Consider the following 15248-nt stretch of genomic DNA (forward strand, 5'->3'; position numbering starts at 1 on the left):
TGTCTAGTCGCTCAGTTGTGTCCAACTCTTTTGCCAACCCATGGACTGTAGCTTGCTAGACTCCTCTGTCTATGAAATTTCCCCAGCAAGAATACTGGAGTGGGTTGACATTTCCTTGTCCAGAGAATCTTTCTGACCCAGGGATCAACCCATATCTCCTGCACCGCAGGTGGATTCTTTACCACTGAGCCAACCAGGACTATCCTATTGATTAATTAAAATTGAAGTGAAGTGAAGTCGTTCAGTCGTGTCCGACTTTTTGCAACCCCATGGACTGTAGCCTACAATGCTCCTCCGTCCATGGGATTATCCAGGCAAGAGAACTGGAGTGGGTTGCCACTAATAGCTCCTGCCTGAACAAGGCTTATTTAAAACACATATTTATTTCATAAGGCACATTTCAGCCTTTTGGAACTTAGGAACACAACACTTCAACACTAAGCTTAGTTTAGTTTAGTTTAGTTCAGTCGCTCAGTCGTGTCCGACTCTTTGCGACCCCATGAATTGCAGCACACCAGGCCTCCCTGTCCATCATCATCTCCCGGAGTTCACTCAAACTCACGTCCATCGAGTTGGTGATGCCATCCAGCCATCTCATCCTCTGTCATCCCCTTCTCCTCCTGCCCACAATCCCTCCCAGCATCAGAGTCTTTTCCAATGAGTCAACTCTTCGCATGAGGTGGCCAAAGTACTGGAGTTTCAGCTTTAGCATCATTCCTTCCAAAGAACACCCAGGGCTGATCTCCTTTAGAATGGACTGGTTGGATCTCCTTGCAGTCCAAGGGACTCTCAAGAGTCTTCTCCAACACCACACTATGCTTGGGGGCCTTTTAAACAGCAAATCATTAACAAAAAGGACACAAATAAAAATATGGTACTAAATGGAACATGAAGATACTTGTTTACCGTATGAGAGTTGAAACAAGAAGGCAGGGTATACCTTGATCAACCTCAGCTGGGAATGTACATTTTGGGCAGCTCAGATTTTTTTTTTTTTTTTTTTTTTGCCGTTCTGAGCATGTGAAAGGCAGCAAAATACCAAAAGCATTGATATTGGGGTTGCAAATAAGTTTTAGCAAGTAAGCAAATGTGCAAGATCACAATATGTAATAATGAAGATTGTGTATATGTAATGAATGTGCACAAAAATATTTTTGATGAAAACAGTGTATTTCACCTTAGCTGTTTAGATTAGATTCCTCATAGCTTCACACAAAGTTAACGACATTCTTATCTCAACCAGAGCAGCTGTTGTTTAGTCGCTCAGCTGTGTCTGACTCTTGTGTGACCCCATGGACTGTAGCCCTCCAGGCTTCTCTGTCCATGGGAGTTTCCGGGCAAGAATACTGGAGTGGATTGCCATTTCTTTCTACAGGTTATCTTCCTGACCCAGGAATCAACCCCATGTCTTGGCATCTCCTGCCTTGCAGGTGGATTCTTTTACTGCTAAGCCACTGGAGAATCCCCAGAGCAGCAATATTTTTGTTTATTTTGCATATTGAGCCTCTATAAAATTTCATTTCATGTCAGGACTCACAGATCTCATATTAAGGGCATTCATTGTAACAATGTCTTGTTCACATAAATCCTTAAGCAACATTGTTTTTTGAATGAATAAATGCATGCATATGCTTTCCTTGTGACTCAGCAGTAGAGAATCTGCCTGCCAGTGCAGGAGCTGTGACTTCCATCCCTGGGTTGAGAAGATTCCCTGGAGAAGGAAATGACAACCCACTCCAGTATTCTTGCCTGAGAAATCCCATGGACAGAGGAGCCTGACAGACTACAGTCTATGGGGTCTCAAAGAGTCGGCACGACTTAGTGACTAAAAAACAACATGTGAATAAAGCGTTCTGTAGTTTAAAATATTTAAAATTTTAACATAGGTGATCAAATTTTTCTCTTTCAAAAAATAACTATTTGAAGGGTAATTATCCATTAATTATCCAGGATTGTATCCCACATGCCTATGACTTCTCCAGTCACAGAAATGGCTGAGTTTGTGATGTCCTTAGAAATATTCTTGTCTTAATCACCACCCCAAGTATTGTACAGAAGTGCTCAAAACTACTCTGTAGATTGTCCTTCCTCTGGTGCAGTTCCAAGACAGTGTTGATGATAATGCACATTTTTCAGAGCATTCTGGATTAATGAAGATTGACAGAAAAATATTTTGTTTTGTTGTTGTACAGTCACTAAGTCATGTCCAACTCTTTGCCACCCCATGGACTGCAGCACGGTCGGCTTCCCTGTCCTTTACTATCTCCCAGAGTTTGCTCAAACTCATGTCCATTGAGTCAGTGATGCCATCCAACCATCTCATCCTCTGTTGCCCCTTCTCCTCTTGCCCTCTATCTTTCCCATTATCAGAATCTTTTCCAGTGAGTCAGCTGTTTGCATCAGGTGGCCAAAGTACTGGGCCTTCAGCTTCAGCATCAGTCCTTCCAATGAATATTCAGTGTTGATTTCTTTTAGGATTGGTTGGTTTGATCTCCTTGCAGTCCAAGGGACTGTCAAGAGTCCTCTAGCACCGCAATTTGAAAGCATCAATTCTTTGGCACTTAGCTTTCTTTATGGTAGAACTCTCACATCTGTGAGAAAAAGCTATGGTTATAGCTTTGACTATATGGACCTTTGTTGGCAAAGTAACCTTTCTGCTTTTTAATATGCTGTCTAGGTTTGTCATAGCTTTATCATCTAAGGAGCAAGCGTCTTAATGGCAGAAAGAGAAGAGGAACTAAAAAGCCTCTTGATAAGGGTGAAAGAGAAGAGTAAAAAACTTGACTTAAAACTCAACATTCAAAAAGCTAAGAAAGATCATAGTATTTTATTTAGGCCTGAGTTAAAACAATTAAAGATCACATGGTTTATTGGTAATAAGACCTATTCAAAGATATAACTGTTCTCCTTTTAATGGTTCAACTTTCTTTATAAGAAATAGCACTCTGACTTTATTATTTAAAGATAATTGATTTCCAAAACATGAGTAATACTCAAATGCAAATACAAAAATTATAATGCAGAGACAAACTGAAAGATAATTAGATTATTCACTACTTTTCTCATTTATATTTTGTCCTACACTATTAGAAAATATTTTTTGAAAGAAATTGTATTTTATTTAATTGTATTTTCCTTTTGATTTACTAAAATGAAAGCTATATACTGCGTGACAGAGAACCACTCACATACCTAATATTATTTCAGTTAATTTATAACCATACTAAGGTATGTTTCTATATTTTTATTCCTAAATATGAAAGTTTTTTTTTAATTTTTCAGGATCCAGTTCCTATTATTTCTATGGAGATTTCATCAAAGAGAGTAAGTTCTATAGGTGTCTCTGTGTGTGCATTCTATGTATCAGATAAGGTCAAAAGATAGAAAGCTTAGGTAGGTGTTCTTATATGTTAACAAGTTACAGCTTTATTCTGACAGAAATACATAATGATTTACAGGTAGATAATAGATTTCTTCATATTCTGTTTCTAGAAAAATAGACAAGAATAGATTTACCTGTACAACCATAATAGAACATTATTCCATGTTTTTTTTGCTAATATTTTTGCAAAAAATCATAGTAATGATACTACAAGAGAGTGTACAATGAAAAATAAACCTCCTTTCCACTTTACTGGAGCAAGTTTCTGGTGTAACTTTAAGAGTAGCTATTACATATATTGCCTCATTTATTTATAAGTAACCTTTTATGTTAAGGCAGATAAGGACATATGAGGTTATTGTTCTGTTACTTATACTTTTTATTTACTAACATATCTTACAGTTTATTCCACATCATTCCATGTATATATCTGTGTCACTTTTCTAAATGTTATATGTCAATGTGCACTGTTGGTGGGAATGTAAATTAGTGTAGCCACCATGAAAAGCAGTATGGAGGTTACTCAAAAAATTAAAAATAGAACTGCCATATGATCTAGCAGTTTTACTTCTGGGTATCTATCCTAAGGAAACAAAAACACTAATTCAGAAAGATACATACACCCCCATGTTCATTTAAGGTTTATTTATAATAGCCAAGACATGGAGATGAACTAAGCATCCATCTATGAATGACTGGATAAATAAATTGTACACATACACATGTACACACACACACATACACAATGGAGTGTTAGTCAGCCATAAAAAAGAAGGAAATTCTGCCATTTTCAGTAACATGAAAGGATTTTGCAGGCATTATGCCAAGTGAAATATGTCCAAGAAAGACAAATACCATATAATATATCATTTATATGTGAACTGTTTAAAAACAACAACAAAACAGGCTCATAGATACAGAGAACAGATCTGTGGTTGCCAGAGGCAAGGGCTACATGAAATGAGTGTAGGTTATTAAAATGTATAAACTTTTAGTTATAAAATAGGTAAGTCCTGGTGATGTAATGTACAGCATGATGATTATAGTTAACAATACTGTTTTACGTATTTGAAAGCTTCTGAGAGTAGATCTTAAAAGTTTTCATCACAAAAAAATATTTACAGATGTGTAGTATGAGATAAGGGAGATTAACTAGAATGATTGTGACCATTTCACAATATATACAAGTACCAAATAATTATGTTGTACATCTAAGACTAATATAATGTTATATGTCAATTGTATCCATTAAAAATTCAAAAAAAATACCTTTTCACTCTCCTTTTGGACAGTCCTGTAGACTTTTTAAAAAGATCTACAATGTTAGATGACAAGAGTCTTTCTACTTTGATAATGAATGAAAGTATAGTCAACTTAAGACATTTGTCAGCCTCACTATAGCACTTTTGTCCTTCAGGCATACGAGTCTGTAAAAGTATTTCAGGTCTTGGAGAAAACCAAAGTGTTAGTGTTCCATCATCAGTCCTGAGTAACTGTAGTTATTTACATGAATATTCACAGAGATGATTACATAGGAACGTGAAAATGTAAGAACTCAGTGCGAATTCTGTCCATTTCTGCTAGTGGCCTCTCTCTTCCTTGATGTCTGTAGCAACAGCTCTATATTGGATCTGCTTCTGCTGTGGCCCAAGTCCGATTCCACCAGTGTGACATGTATGGAAGTGCTTGTGCAGACTGCTGCCTGGCTCGAGACCCTTACTGCGCCTGGGATGGCATCTCCTGCTCTCGGTATTACCCAACAGGCACACATGCAAAACGGTGAGACAGTTCTTCCATGGAACCTTTCCCTTATTTAGAAAAAACTAATACTATTCTTTTTTGTCACTTTCTTTCTGTACCCATTCCATGAAAATAACCTGCTTTTCTTTTTTTTCAAGTGATTTTCCATTTATTCTAAAGTAACTTGGTTTTTTGTTTTTATTTTGGAGTATAGTGATTTAACAATGTTGTGTTTGTTTTAGGTGTACAGCAACTTGATTCAGGTATTCATAGATATATCCCTTCTTTTTCAGATTCTTTTGCCGTAGAGGTTATTACAGAGTATTGAGAAGAATTCCCTGTGTTATAGAGTAGGTCTTTGTTGATTATTTTATATATAGTGGTGTGTATATGTTAATCCCAAACTCCTAATCATCATAGTCTTAATTTGTTCTTAATATAAACTTTGAAAACTTCACTTTTTCTGAAAAATAACTTCCATTGACTATTGTGTAGATACAGGCTGAGCTTGCTTTCTGGGGTTTTATTTTTCTTCCATGTTTGAATCAACTGTTTTCCCTCCTGAAACTTTTGCTGCAAGACATGAAACCAGTTTAGATAAACTTAAAATGTGGAAATAGCAAGTAAACCCACATATGAGGATTTCAAAGACTTAAAAAGGAAAATAAATAAATTCTAAAATACATCCTGCCTTTGCCCTATGTTCTCCTGACCAGCTGGTTTTCATTTATTTCATTTTGAAAGTGAATATTTTAACTCCTAGGCAAATATATGACCTGTGTAATTAATGAAATGTGCGATTTAATTCAACACAAATGAAAGGTACTAAAGACCTCCAAACTCTAATATGTACATTTCAGTGGGGTCATTGCCACTAGTTAGAGAAGGTAAATCCTAGAATTCTTTGAACAGATCTTATGGTACAGAAAGCATTTTGAAGAATAAGAATCCTTCTTAACTCAAGTGATAAGAAATTATGCATTCTTTGGGGAAAAAATAAAGGAAAATATTTTTATTATAGAATAAGGAATTATCTTCTCTTGATAAAGTGGCTAAAGATAATATAAAGCAAAGATATGAAACCATATACAGTTTCTCTGCTGAAAGCAACTTTTATTAATTTCATTTACTATTGCTCTTTTACTTTGGGCTACCTTTACACCTTTTTTCAAAATCTAATTTAATCCAATTTAATATAATTATTATTTTTATAAATTCACATAAATAGTAGAATCTCATTTTAAAAAATTAGTCACTAATTCAAACTTTTATTAATTTGACCTTACCTAAATTAACATTCCAATGAGTAAATAAAGGATATATTAAGGAGATAGTAAAAGATGCTTTGAGAGGACATTTATGAGCTAAATAATGTATCAACTGTACTGAAGAATTGAGTGAGTCAGCTGATTTTCTATCCATGTTTATTGATATTGAAAATCAGTTCTTGAAGAATACAGCTGTGTTACTAATTGAAAATATTAATTTATGCTTTTTTCACTCATTCAGTCTATTTTTGTACTATGTTTGAGGGGTAGGAGGAAACAATCCCAGTACCCTGTCCATAGGAAAATAGAACTGGAAGTGAAGAATAGAATTGTAAATGAGGGTGATAGCTCACCACTGAGCACTTACTATGTATAAGGCACCAGACTAAGTGCAATACACATAACACATTATTTGATTCTCAGAATAATTCAACATTTGAGTTCAATCTTGAAGGCAAGGATATAAGGAGGTTCCAGTTAAAGAGAATTAATTGTTTCTACAGAGACACAGAAAAATGCTCTGAGAAAACCATGTATTTCCATAGGTTAGATTTGATGTAGTAGAATCTAAGGGCAGAAAGGTAATTATACCAAAAATAATAACATTAATTATCCTAATGCTTTTAGCAGCAACAAACTATTTATAAGCCTTGCATCAAATACTTAATGAATTACAAGCTTTTTATTAGGCATGCAGCATTTATGATGAATTTAACTAAGAAGTTTCCATAGCTAAGTATTTCCTGGTATATGGTGCCTCTTGTAAAAGTGTATATTCATAGTTTTTTTTATGGTGTTTTATAGGGTGGACAAAAGAGTTCTTTAGGGAAGTTAAATGAATGGGCAAAATCATAGACAGGAAGTAGTGAGATGGTGGAATCAGGAGCCATGCTCATGAATGAATTAGTTCAGTTCAGTGACATGAAATGCAGATCTTTTAGCAGTGTCAGATTCTTTGAAACCATCACCCACCCCTGGAGGAGAACGTTTTGGATAAGTTCCAGCACATAAAGTTTGCTTTTATAGCAGATCATTTTTGCTTCAGACTTGACTAGCAGTAGAAATTGAAAACTGGTCATTAAAATAAGTACTCTTCTGTTCACAAAGTGAAAATGAGTCAACAGAGGAAAAGCATCAATTCACACTCCAAACCACTTGTTTAAAATAGTCTTCCAAAGTACACTATAATTTATAGAGCTAGGTCTTTTTCTTCCCCCTTGCTCTTGTATTTTGTCTTGTTTCCAGCATTCTCTTGAAAAGTTTCCAAGAGGTAAGAGATATTAGAAAAATACGTGACTTTGAGAGCTTAGCCTTTCTAATATTCCTGATCCTAATACCTTCTTTTTTAAATGCTGAAATAAAGGACAGCTATACTAGGATAGTATAAAATGAACTGAAGTCTTGTTGGAGAATGTGATATCTATATTTTTAAATGCATATTTCCAATGATTTTAAACAAAATTTTTGCACACTTACCCACAGTACTTACCTAGAATTAGCTGGTTTTAATTCCTTTTTTCCTCACATTACTTGCATAATAAGTATGATACAATATCCTTGCTGCAACATGTAAACTATTTCTCATTTCATTAATTTATTCCTGTTTCATTATGCACTATTGCTCAGCAGACCTGAGATTCCCAATATCAAAGCAACACTCAGTGAAGTGAGGAATTAACAACAGCCATTTAAATGTCATCCAGAGCTTCTATCAGTTGCATAATAGAAGTACACACTAGCATAAAACAATATAGAAGCATAAAACCTTTAATTTTTGCTCCCCTTTTGTCAATTTCTATTTTTGGTTTAGCTCTATGGAATGATTCATATGGCAGTTTTAATCTTAACTTCATAAAATCTCAGGTCTTTGAGTAAGGTTTTCTGATCAACAGTCTGATTCTTTTAAATAGACTTTAAAAATTGCTTTTGCACTCAGACCATTACCCTAAAAATTGACTGGAAATATTCATCTGTCTTAGCATTTAATATAAGGAAACACTCAAAAGATTAAGTATTGAGTTCTTAACTAAGATCTGAACTCATTTATGAGAAAGCACTCCATTTCTTGATAACATTCCAGTATCACTGGTGGCCATGAGGAAAACTTAGAATGAAAAAAAAAAAAAAAAAATGAGACTGGAAATTAAGTGTCAGTCAGCCCAGCTTCCTTTACAAAAGAGGGCACACTGAACCAGGAAAGACCAGGGATGCGTATAAGATCGTGCAGAATTTGAGTAGTAACATTGGGATTTGAACCTGGTTCCCTTTTCCAAATTTGACCATTGCATATGGTAAAACCATCTCTTTGTCACTTGGGAAGTTTTACCATCTCGCTCTGGAATAAAAGTTCTGTTCTGCCTTCTGGTTTCCCCTCAGTGTTGAAGAAATGCCATGATTAGAGAAGCAAGTGGTATTTTATAGCTATACGTAATATTTCTGTTTCCATCTCAAACTTGTTAATATGCTGAAGATCTTAATTTTAGCATTCCAGTACTAATAAGGATAAATTCCATTATTTAATTCCTGAGAAAGATGCCTACAAATTGGAAACATGGTATATATTCTAGAGGATGTTCTTGGTGGTTCATTGGTAAAGAATCTGCCTGACAATGTGAGGAGACATCTTCCCTGGGTTGGGAAGATCCCTTGAAGAAGGAAATGAATACTTCAGTATTCTTGCCTGGGAAATCCCAGACAGAGGAGCCTGTATGGCTACAGTCCACGGGGTTGCAAAGAGCTGGACATGACTTAGCAACTAAATAGCAACAAGAACAACATATATTCTGGAATTCTTTCTCCATGGATAAAGACTATTATTATTTGTCAATCATATGTCTAATCAACCAGAAATATGAAAATATACTGGAAGTATATTTACCTGTTAGAGGCAAATTAAGGAAAAATACAGTATTTCCTGAGGCCCACTATTATGTAAGACATTCTGTTAAATATGTAATGCACCATCCCATTTAATAGAGGCATATACTTTTTATACATTATAACTGAATAAAAGGGTAAATTGAGTATATTCTCAGTTTATTTTATTAACAATCACATTGATCATGATTGCTGTAGAACAAAATATTTGGATCCATATAGCTTTACATAATGCACTTAAATATATATGGGAATTTTATCCATTTTTTACTCAAATAGGTAATCTGCCTCAAGTCTCACTGTCTTTATCTGCACATAGCCTTTACCACCCAAGATACTCATTTAAAACCAGAAGACTTCCCTGTTGAACTAAATTCCTAATGAAATGTAAAGAGAACTTTTTTAGATTATTGTTTCAGGATCCATAATTCAAACTCATATGACCATTTAAAAAACAGTTTTATATAGATCTTATCCATTGAATAACATTCAGTGGAAACATGGAAAACTATGAAACTTGGATTTTATCCTTGTTTTGTATGACTGATCAATTTTTTCAGTAGCAGAATACTACTTGAAACTTTAATGAGGTTGGCAATATTTTAAAGTCTGGAAAATTGAAATCCGAACATCTCCTAAATGCATTTACTTTCTTTCAGGCGATTCCGCAGACAAGATGTTCGGCATGGGAATGCAGCTCAGCAGTGCTTTGGACAGCAGTTTGTCGGTAATCCATAGAAAATCAGTTGCCGTGGGTATTTAGAGTGGGCATTGAAGATAGAATGCAAACCTCTTTCAAAGGGTCCTTGTTTTATTTGTGATTGATATATACTAGAATAATGTTCCTGAGAATATTCTGTGTAGTTAAAATTTTATGGATTATAAATTTTCTTAGTTTGGAAACATTTTTATATAGCCGCAAGCATTATTGTTAGACCTCAAAAAGAGGACACTTACAACAGAAATGTTGTGTACTTTAAGTGGCAAATGCCATAGTAATTTGCAGGATTTATCTCACCAGCTCAACCCTGGGAATATGTTCACTGTGTTTTTATAACTTAATTTTATCAAGAGTGATCTAACTTGAATCAGGTTACCTAGTGAGCTTTGGATAGAAGAAAGTGAAGTACTTTGACTCTTTCACTAGAATAGAGTAAGCCCAGAACTGGGGTTCGTGGTCCAGACATGCATTTCTGACGAAAGGTAGTGGGTGGCTCAATATGTAAAGAAAGAGAAAATGTCAGCTTTAGGCAAATGTAAGGAAGTCAAACAAGACAGAAAACCACTGACCTGTCTCTTCACACTGTGATGGTAGTTGGTGAGCAGACTGTGCTCCTGATGATTGAGAGACCAGAGCTGCTTATACACAGGTCCAGAGATTGTGGTCCAGGATCAGTTTGCTAGTCCCCAGACTGGCTGAGGATTTGGTGCAAAATGTAAGCCTCTGAGAATATTGGTTAGAGAAAGGTGGGATTCTAATTTTAGAGAAACTCAGGGATCTGTTTTGAAAGCGTGAAGGACTCAGACATAGGAAAAAAGCCTGGTATCTAGTATTGAATGTGATCTTGGTTAAAACAACTAAAAATAAATCCACTGGCTTTGATTCTCCACTGCAGTTAGGTATACTTGTCTGTATGCATTTTGGGTTTCAGGTTCAAAGAGAGCCTTTCTGGGCCAAAGTGCACATTATAATCAAGTAGCTCTGGTTCACAAAGTCTTTGGTTCAGTTTCATGTGTTTTTCTTCCCATAGTATCTGGATAAGTGCAATCCATTGTCAAGATATCACTCACACTTGTGTTTATATAGAGCCATATCTCCTAGATTTCTGCTTTCTGCTTCTGTGTGTAGCCTTGAGTTTGAGTCCTATGCCGTGTTTGATTTTTGGTGCTCACCTTCTCTTGCCTACTTTATCAATGGATGTTGTCACTGATTTCCTATTAATTTAACACTGACATACCTTCTAACTGTTCTGACCCATCTTTTGTAATCAAATTCCTGGTTACTTCTTTCTCACCTCATAGTCTGCTGTGCCTTTTTATTGTCTAAATTTTAGTATGCCACTGTTTCTAAATAACTCATGTATATGACCTTGTATATATATTAGCAGTAAACAATAAAACCTATTCACTTTGCTATAGGGATCTGAATAAGGACTCATTTAAAAATATTATGTAAAGTTTAAAAATAAAATAAAATTAGAAAAAAAAATTATTTACCAGTAAAATAAAATTCTCAAAGCTGACGTTAACATTTATGTTACAGGGGATGCTTTGGATAAAACTGAAGAGAGATTGGCCTATGGCATAGAGAATAACAGTACTTTGCTGGAATGTACCCCACGATCTTTACAAGCAAAAGTTATCTGGTTTGTACAGAAAGGACGTGATGCAAGAAAAGAGGAGGTAATTCATAGCTGCACTTCACTCAAGAGTGACTTGCGTATAGTGCATGATTAGTAAATAGATTATGATTTATGTGAGTACTGAAAATTAAAGCCTTTGTACTGTACCTGCTTTTTATTATGTGCGATTTAGATGCATTGGAGAAGGAAATGGCAACCCACTCCAGTGTTCTTGCCTGGAGAATCCCAGGGACGGGGGAGCCTGGTGGGCTGCTGTCTATGGGGTCGCACAGAGTCGGTCATGACTGAAGCCACTTAGCAGCAGCAGATTCATATAAATATATATGTGTATCAGTGTGCCGCTGCAACTAAGTTGCTTTAGTCGTGTCCGACTCTGTGCGACCCCATAGATGGCAGCCCACCAGTCTCCCCCGTCCCTGGGATTCTCCAGGCAAGAACACTGGAGTGGGTTGTCATTTCCTTCTCCAGTGCATAAAAGTGAAAAGTGAAAATGAAGTCGCTCAGTCGTGTCTGACTCCTAGCGACCCCGTGGACTGCAGCCTACTAGGCTCCTCTGTCCGTGGGATTTTCCAGGCAAGAGTACTGGAGTGGGGTGCCATTGCCTTCTCCGTGTATCCATATAGGTATATATATATGTGTGTGTGTGTGTGTGTGTGCCTGTGTGCTAAGTTGCTTCAATCATGTTTGACTCTTTGCGACCCTATGGACTGTAGCCTGCCAGGCTACTCTGTCCATGGGGATTCTCCAAGCAAGAATACTGGAGTGGGTTGCCATTTCCTCCTCCAGGGTATCTTCCCGACCCAGGGATCGAACCCGTTTCCCTTATGTCTACCTGCATTGGCAGGTGGGTTCTTTACCACTGGCACCACCTGGGAAGCCCACATGTATGTGTATAAAGATTCTAAAATACATATACACATAGCTTTTTATATACATATGTATTTATATACATATAAAAACAAATGTTGTATATATATATATATATGTATATATATATATAATTTGGAACCTAGACTTAGATTTTTTACTAAGGAAGTGCTCATTGTCTCATGATTTTAGTGTTGTTCTGTCAAAATGATGTCTCAAATTGTATTGCCCAAGGCAGTATTTTAGAAATAGCAAAGTTAAATACTGTTATTACATATATCTTAGATATATGGATAAGAGAATGAAAACAACAGCAGCAACATTAAAGCAGTTGATATAGTTATTAAGTCACACATGAGACAGCTGCTGTGAAGTTCCAATGTTGCCTACTGGGAACAACAACAAAAAGGATATAAGTTCTTTTGTCCTTCTAAGCAGGTTTGGTAGTGGAAATTATATTTATTACAGGTATCTAGATATTGACAAATGAACAAATCAGACTGCTTTTATAGATGGAAGAAATGTTGTTGTGCAGTCACTCAGACATGTCCAACTCTTTGTGACCCCATGGATTGCAGCACAGCAGTCCTCCCTGTCCCTCAACATATCCTGGAGCTTGCTCACACTCATGTCCATTGAGTCGGTAATGCCATCCGACCATCTCATCCTCTGTTGTCCCGTTCTCTTTCTGCCTTCAATCTTTCCCAGCATCAGGGTCTTTTCTAATGAGATGGATCTTGGCATCAGGTGGCCAAGGTATTGGACTTTCAGCATCAGCATCAGTCCTTTCAATGAATATTCAGGACTGATTTCCATTAGGATTGACTGTTTGATCTCCTTGCAGTCCAAGGGACTCTCAAGAGTCTTCTCCAACACCACAGTTCAAAAGCATCAATTCTTCGGCACTCAGCCTTCTTTATGGTCCAACTCTCACATCCATACGTGACTAATGGAAAAACCAGAGCTTTGACTAGTTGGACCTTTGTTGGCAAAATAATGTTTCTGCTTATTAATATTCTGTTTAGGTTTGTCAAAGCTTTTCTTCCAAGGAGCACGCATCTTTTAATTTCATGGCTGCAGTCACCATCTGCAGTGATTTTGGAGCCCAAGAAAATAAAATCTGTCACTGTTTCCATTGTTTCCAATTCTATTTGTCATGAAGTGATCGGACTGGATGCCATGATCTTAGTTTCTGAATGTTGAGTTTAAACCAGCTTTTTCACTCTCTTCTTTCACCTTCATCAAGAGGCTCTTTAGTTCCTCTTTGTTTTCTGCATTACCGTTGATGTCATCTGCATATCTGACGTTATTGATATTTCTCCCAGCAATCTTGATTCTAGCTTGTGCTTCATCCAGCCCACCATTTTGCATGATGTACTGTGCATATAGTTAAATAAGCAGGGTGACACTATACAACCTTGACGTACTCCTTTCCCAATTTTGAACCAGTCCGTTGTTCATGTCTGGTTCTAACTTTTGCTTCTTGACCTGCATACAGGTTTCTCAGGAGGCAGGTCAGGTGGTTTGGTATTCCCATCTCTTGAAGAATTTTCCAGAGTTTGTTGTGATCCACACAGTCAAAATCTTTAGCATAGTCAATGAAACAGAAATAGACGTATTTCTGGAATTCTTTTGCTTTTTCGATGATAAAGTGGATGTCAGCTCTGCCTTTTCTAAATCCACTTTGAACATCTATAAGTTCTAGGTTCAAGTATTGTTGAAGCCTGGCTTGGAGAATTTTAAGCATTACTTTGCTAGAATGTGAGATGATTGCAATTGTGAGTAGTTTGAACATTTTTTGGTATTGCCTTTCTTTGGGATTGGAATGAAAACTGACCTTTTCCAATCCTTTGGTCACTGCTGAGTTTTCCAAATTTGCTGGCATATTGAGTGAAGCACTTTCACAGCATCATCTTTTAGGGTTTGAAATAGCTTAGCTATTTCAGAAATAGCTCAGCTGTTTCAGAATTCCATCACCTACACGAGCTTCTTTCATGGTGATGCTTCCTAAGACCCACTTGACTTCACACTCCGGGATATCTGGCTCTAGGTGACTGATCTCACCCTCGTGGTTATCTGGGTCATTAAGATCTTTTTTGTGTAGTTCTTCTGTGTATTCTTGCCACCTTTTCTTAATATCTTCTGTTAGGTCCATACTATTTCTGTCCTTTATTGTGCACATCTTTGCATGAAATGTTCCCTTGGAATCTCTAATTTTCTTGAATAGATTTCTAGTCTTTCCCATTCTATTGTTTTCATGTATTTCTTTGCATTGATAACTTAGGAAGGCTTTCTTATCTCTCTGCTATTCTTTGGAACTCTGCATTCAGATGGATATATCTTTCTTTTTCTCCTTTGCCTTTCATTTTTCTTCTTTTCTCAGCTGTCTGTAATGGAAGAATAGGTACTATTTAAAACACATATACAGAAACAGTCTTGAGGCAGTCACTGGACAGATGAATGTAGGTCTAGGTTGCTGGCTGTATGTAGGAAAAGATCTAGCTAGGGTGTGAAGCAGATAAATCCTGGAGAAGACAGATAAATATTGTTGATGTTGATGTGAGCTTTGAACTCAATTTTAACAACAAAAAAAAGATGGTATTTAAAAGCAGAAAATAGAATAAAAACTGGTTATATTAAAGGGAGATAGATCTTGGTGAATATTGAAGAAATGGTCCTTAGTAAAGAGGTTACAAGTTAAATTGGGTTAAGAAATTTTAGAGACCTGCCTTAGGACACAGAGGACAGCTG

The 15248-nt window shown here is 36.4% G+C and overlaps 1 protein-coding gene across 1 annotated transcript in view; it reads left to right on the forward strand.

Moving 5' to 3' along the window:
• The window catches only part of SEMA3E (semaphorin 3E), a 273615-nt gene that overhangs the window by 235345 nt on the left and 23022 nt on the right, over positions 1-15248 (forward strand). Inside the window, exons 13-16 of the mRNA XM_003585955.6 lie at positions 3283-3324; positions 4995-5161; positions 9927-9994; positions 11531-11670. Of these exons, the coding sequence (XP_003586003.2) occupies positions 3283-3324; positions 4995-5161; positions 9927-9994; positions 11531-11670 (417 nt within the window). The remainder of the gene's footprint in view (positions 1-3282; positions 3325-4994; positions 5162-9926; positions 9995-11530; positions 11671-15248) is intronic.

This window comes from Bos taurus, chromosome 4, assembly GCF_002263795.3.
Source record: "Bos taurus isolate L1 Dominette 01449 registration number 42190680 breed Hereford chromosome 4, ARS-UCD2.0, whole genome shotgun sequence".
NCBI classification, from domain to species: domain Eukaryota; kingdom Metazoa; phylum Chordata; class Mammalia; order Artiodactyla; family Bovidae; genus Bos; species Bos taurus.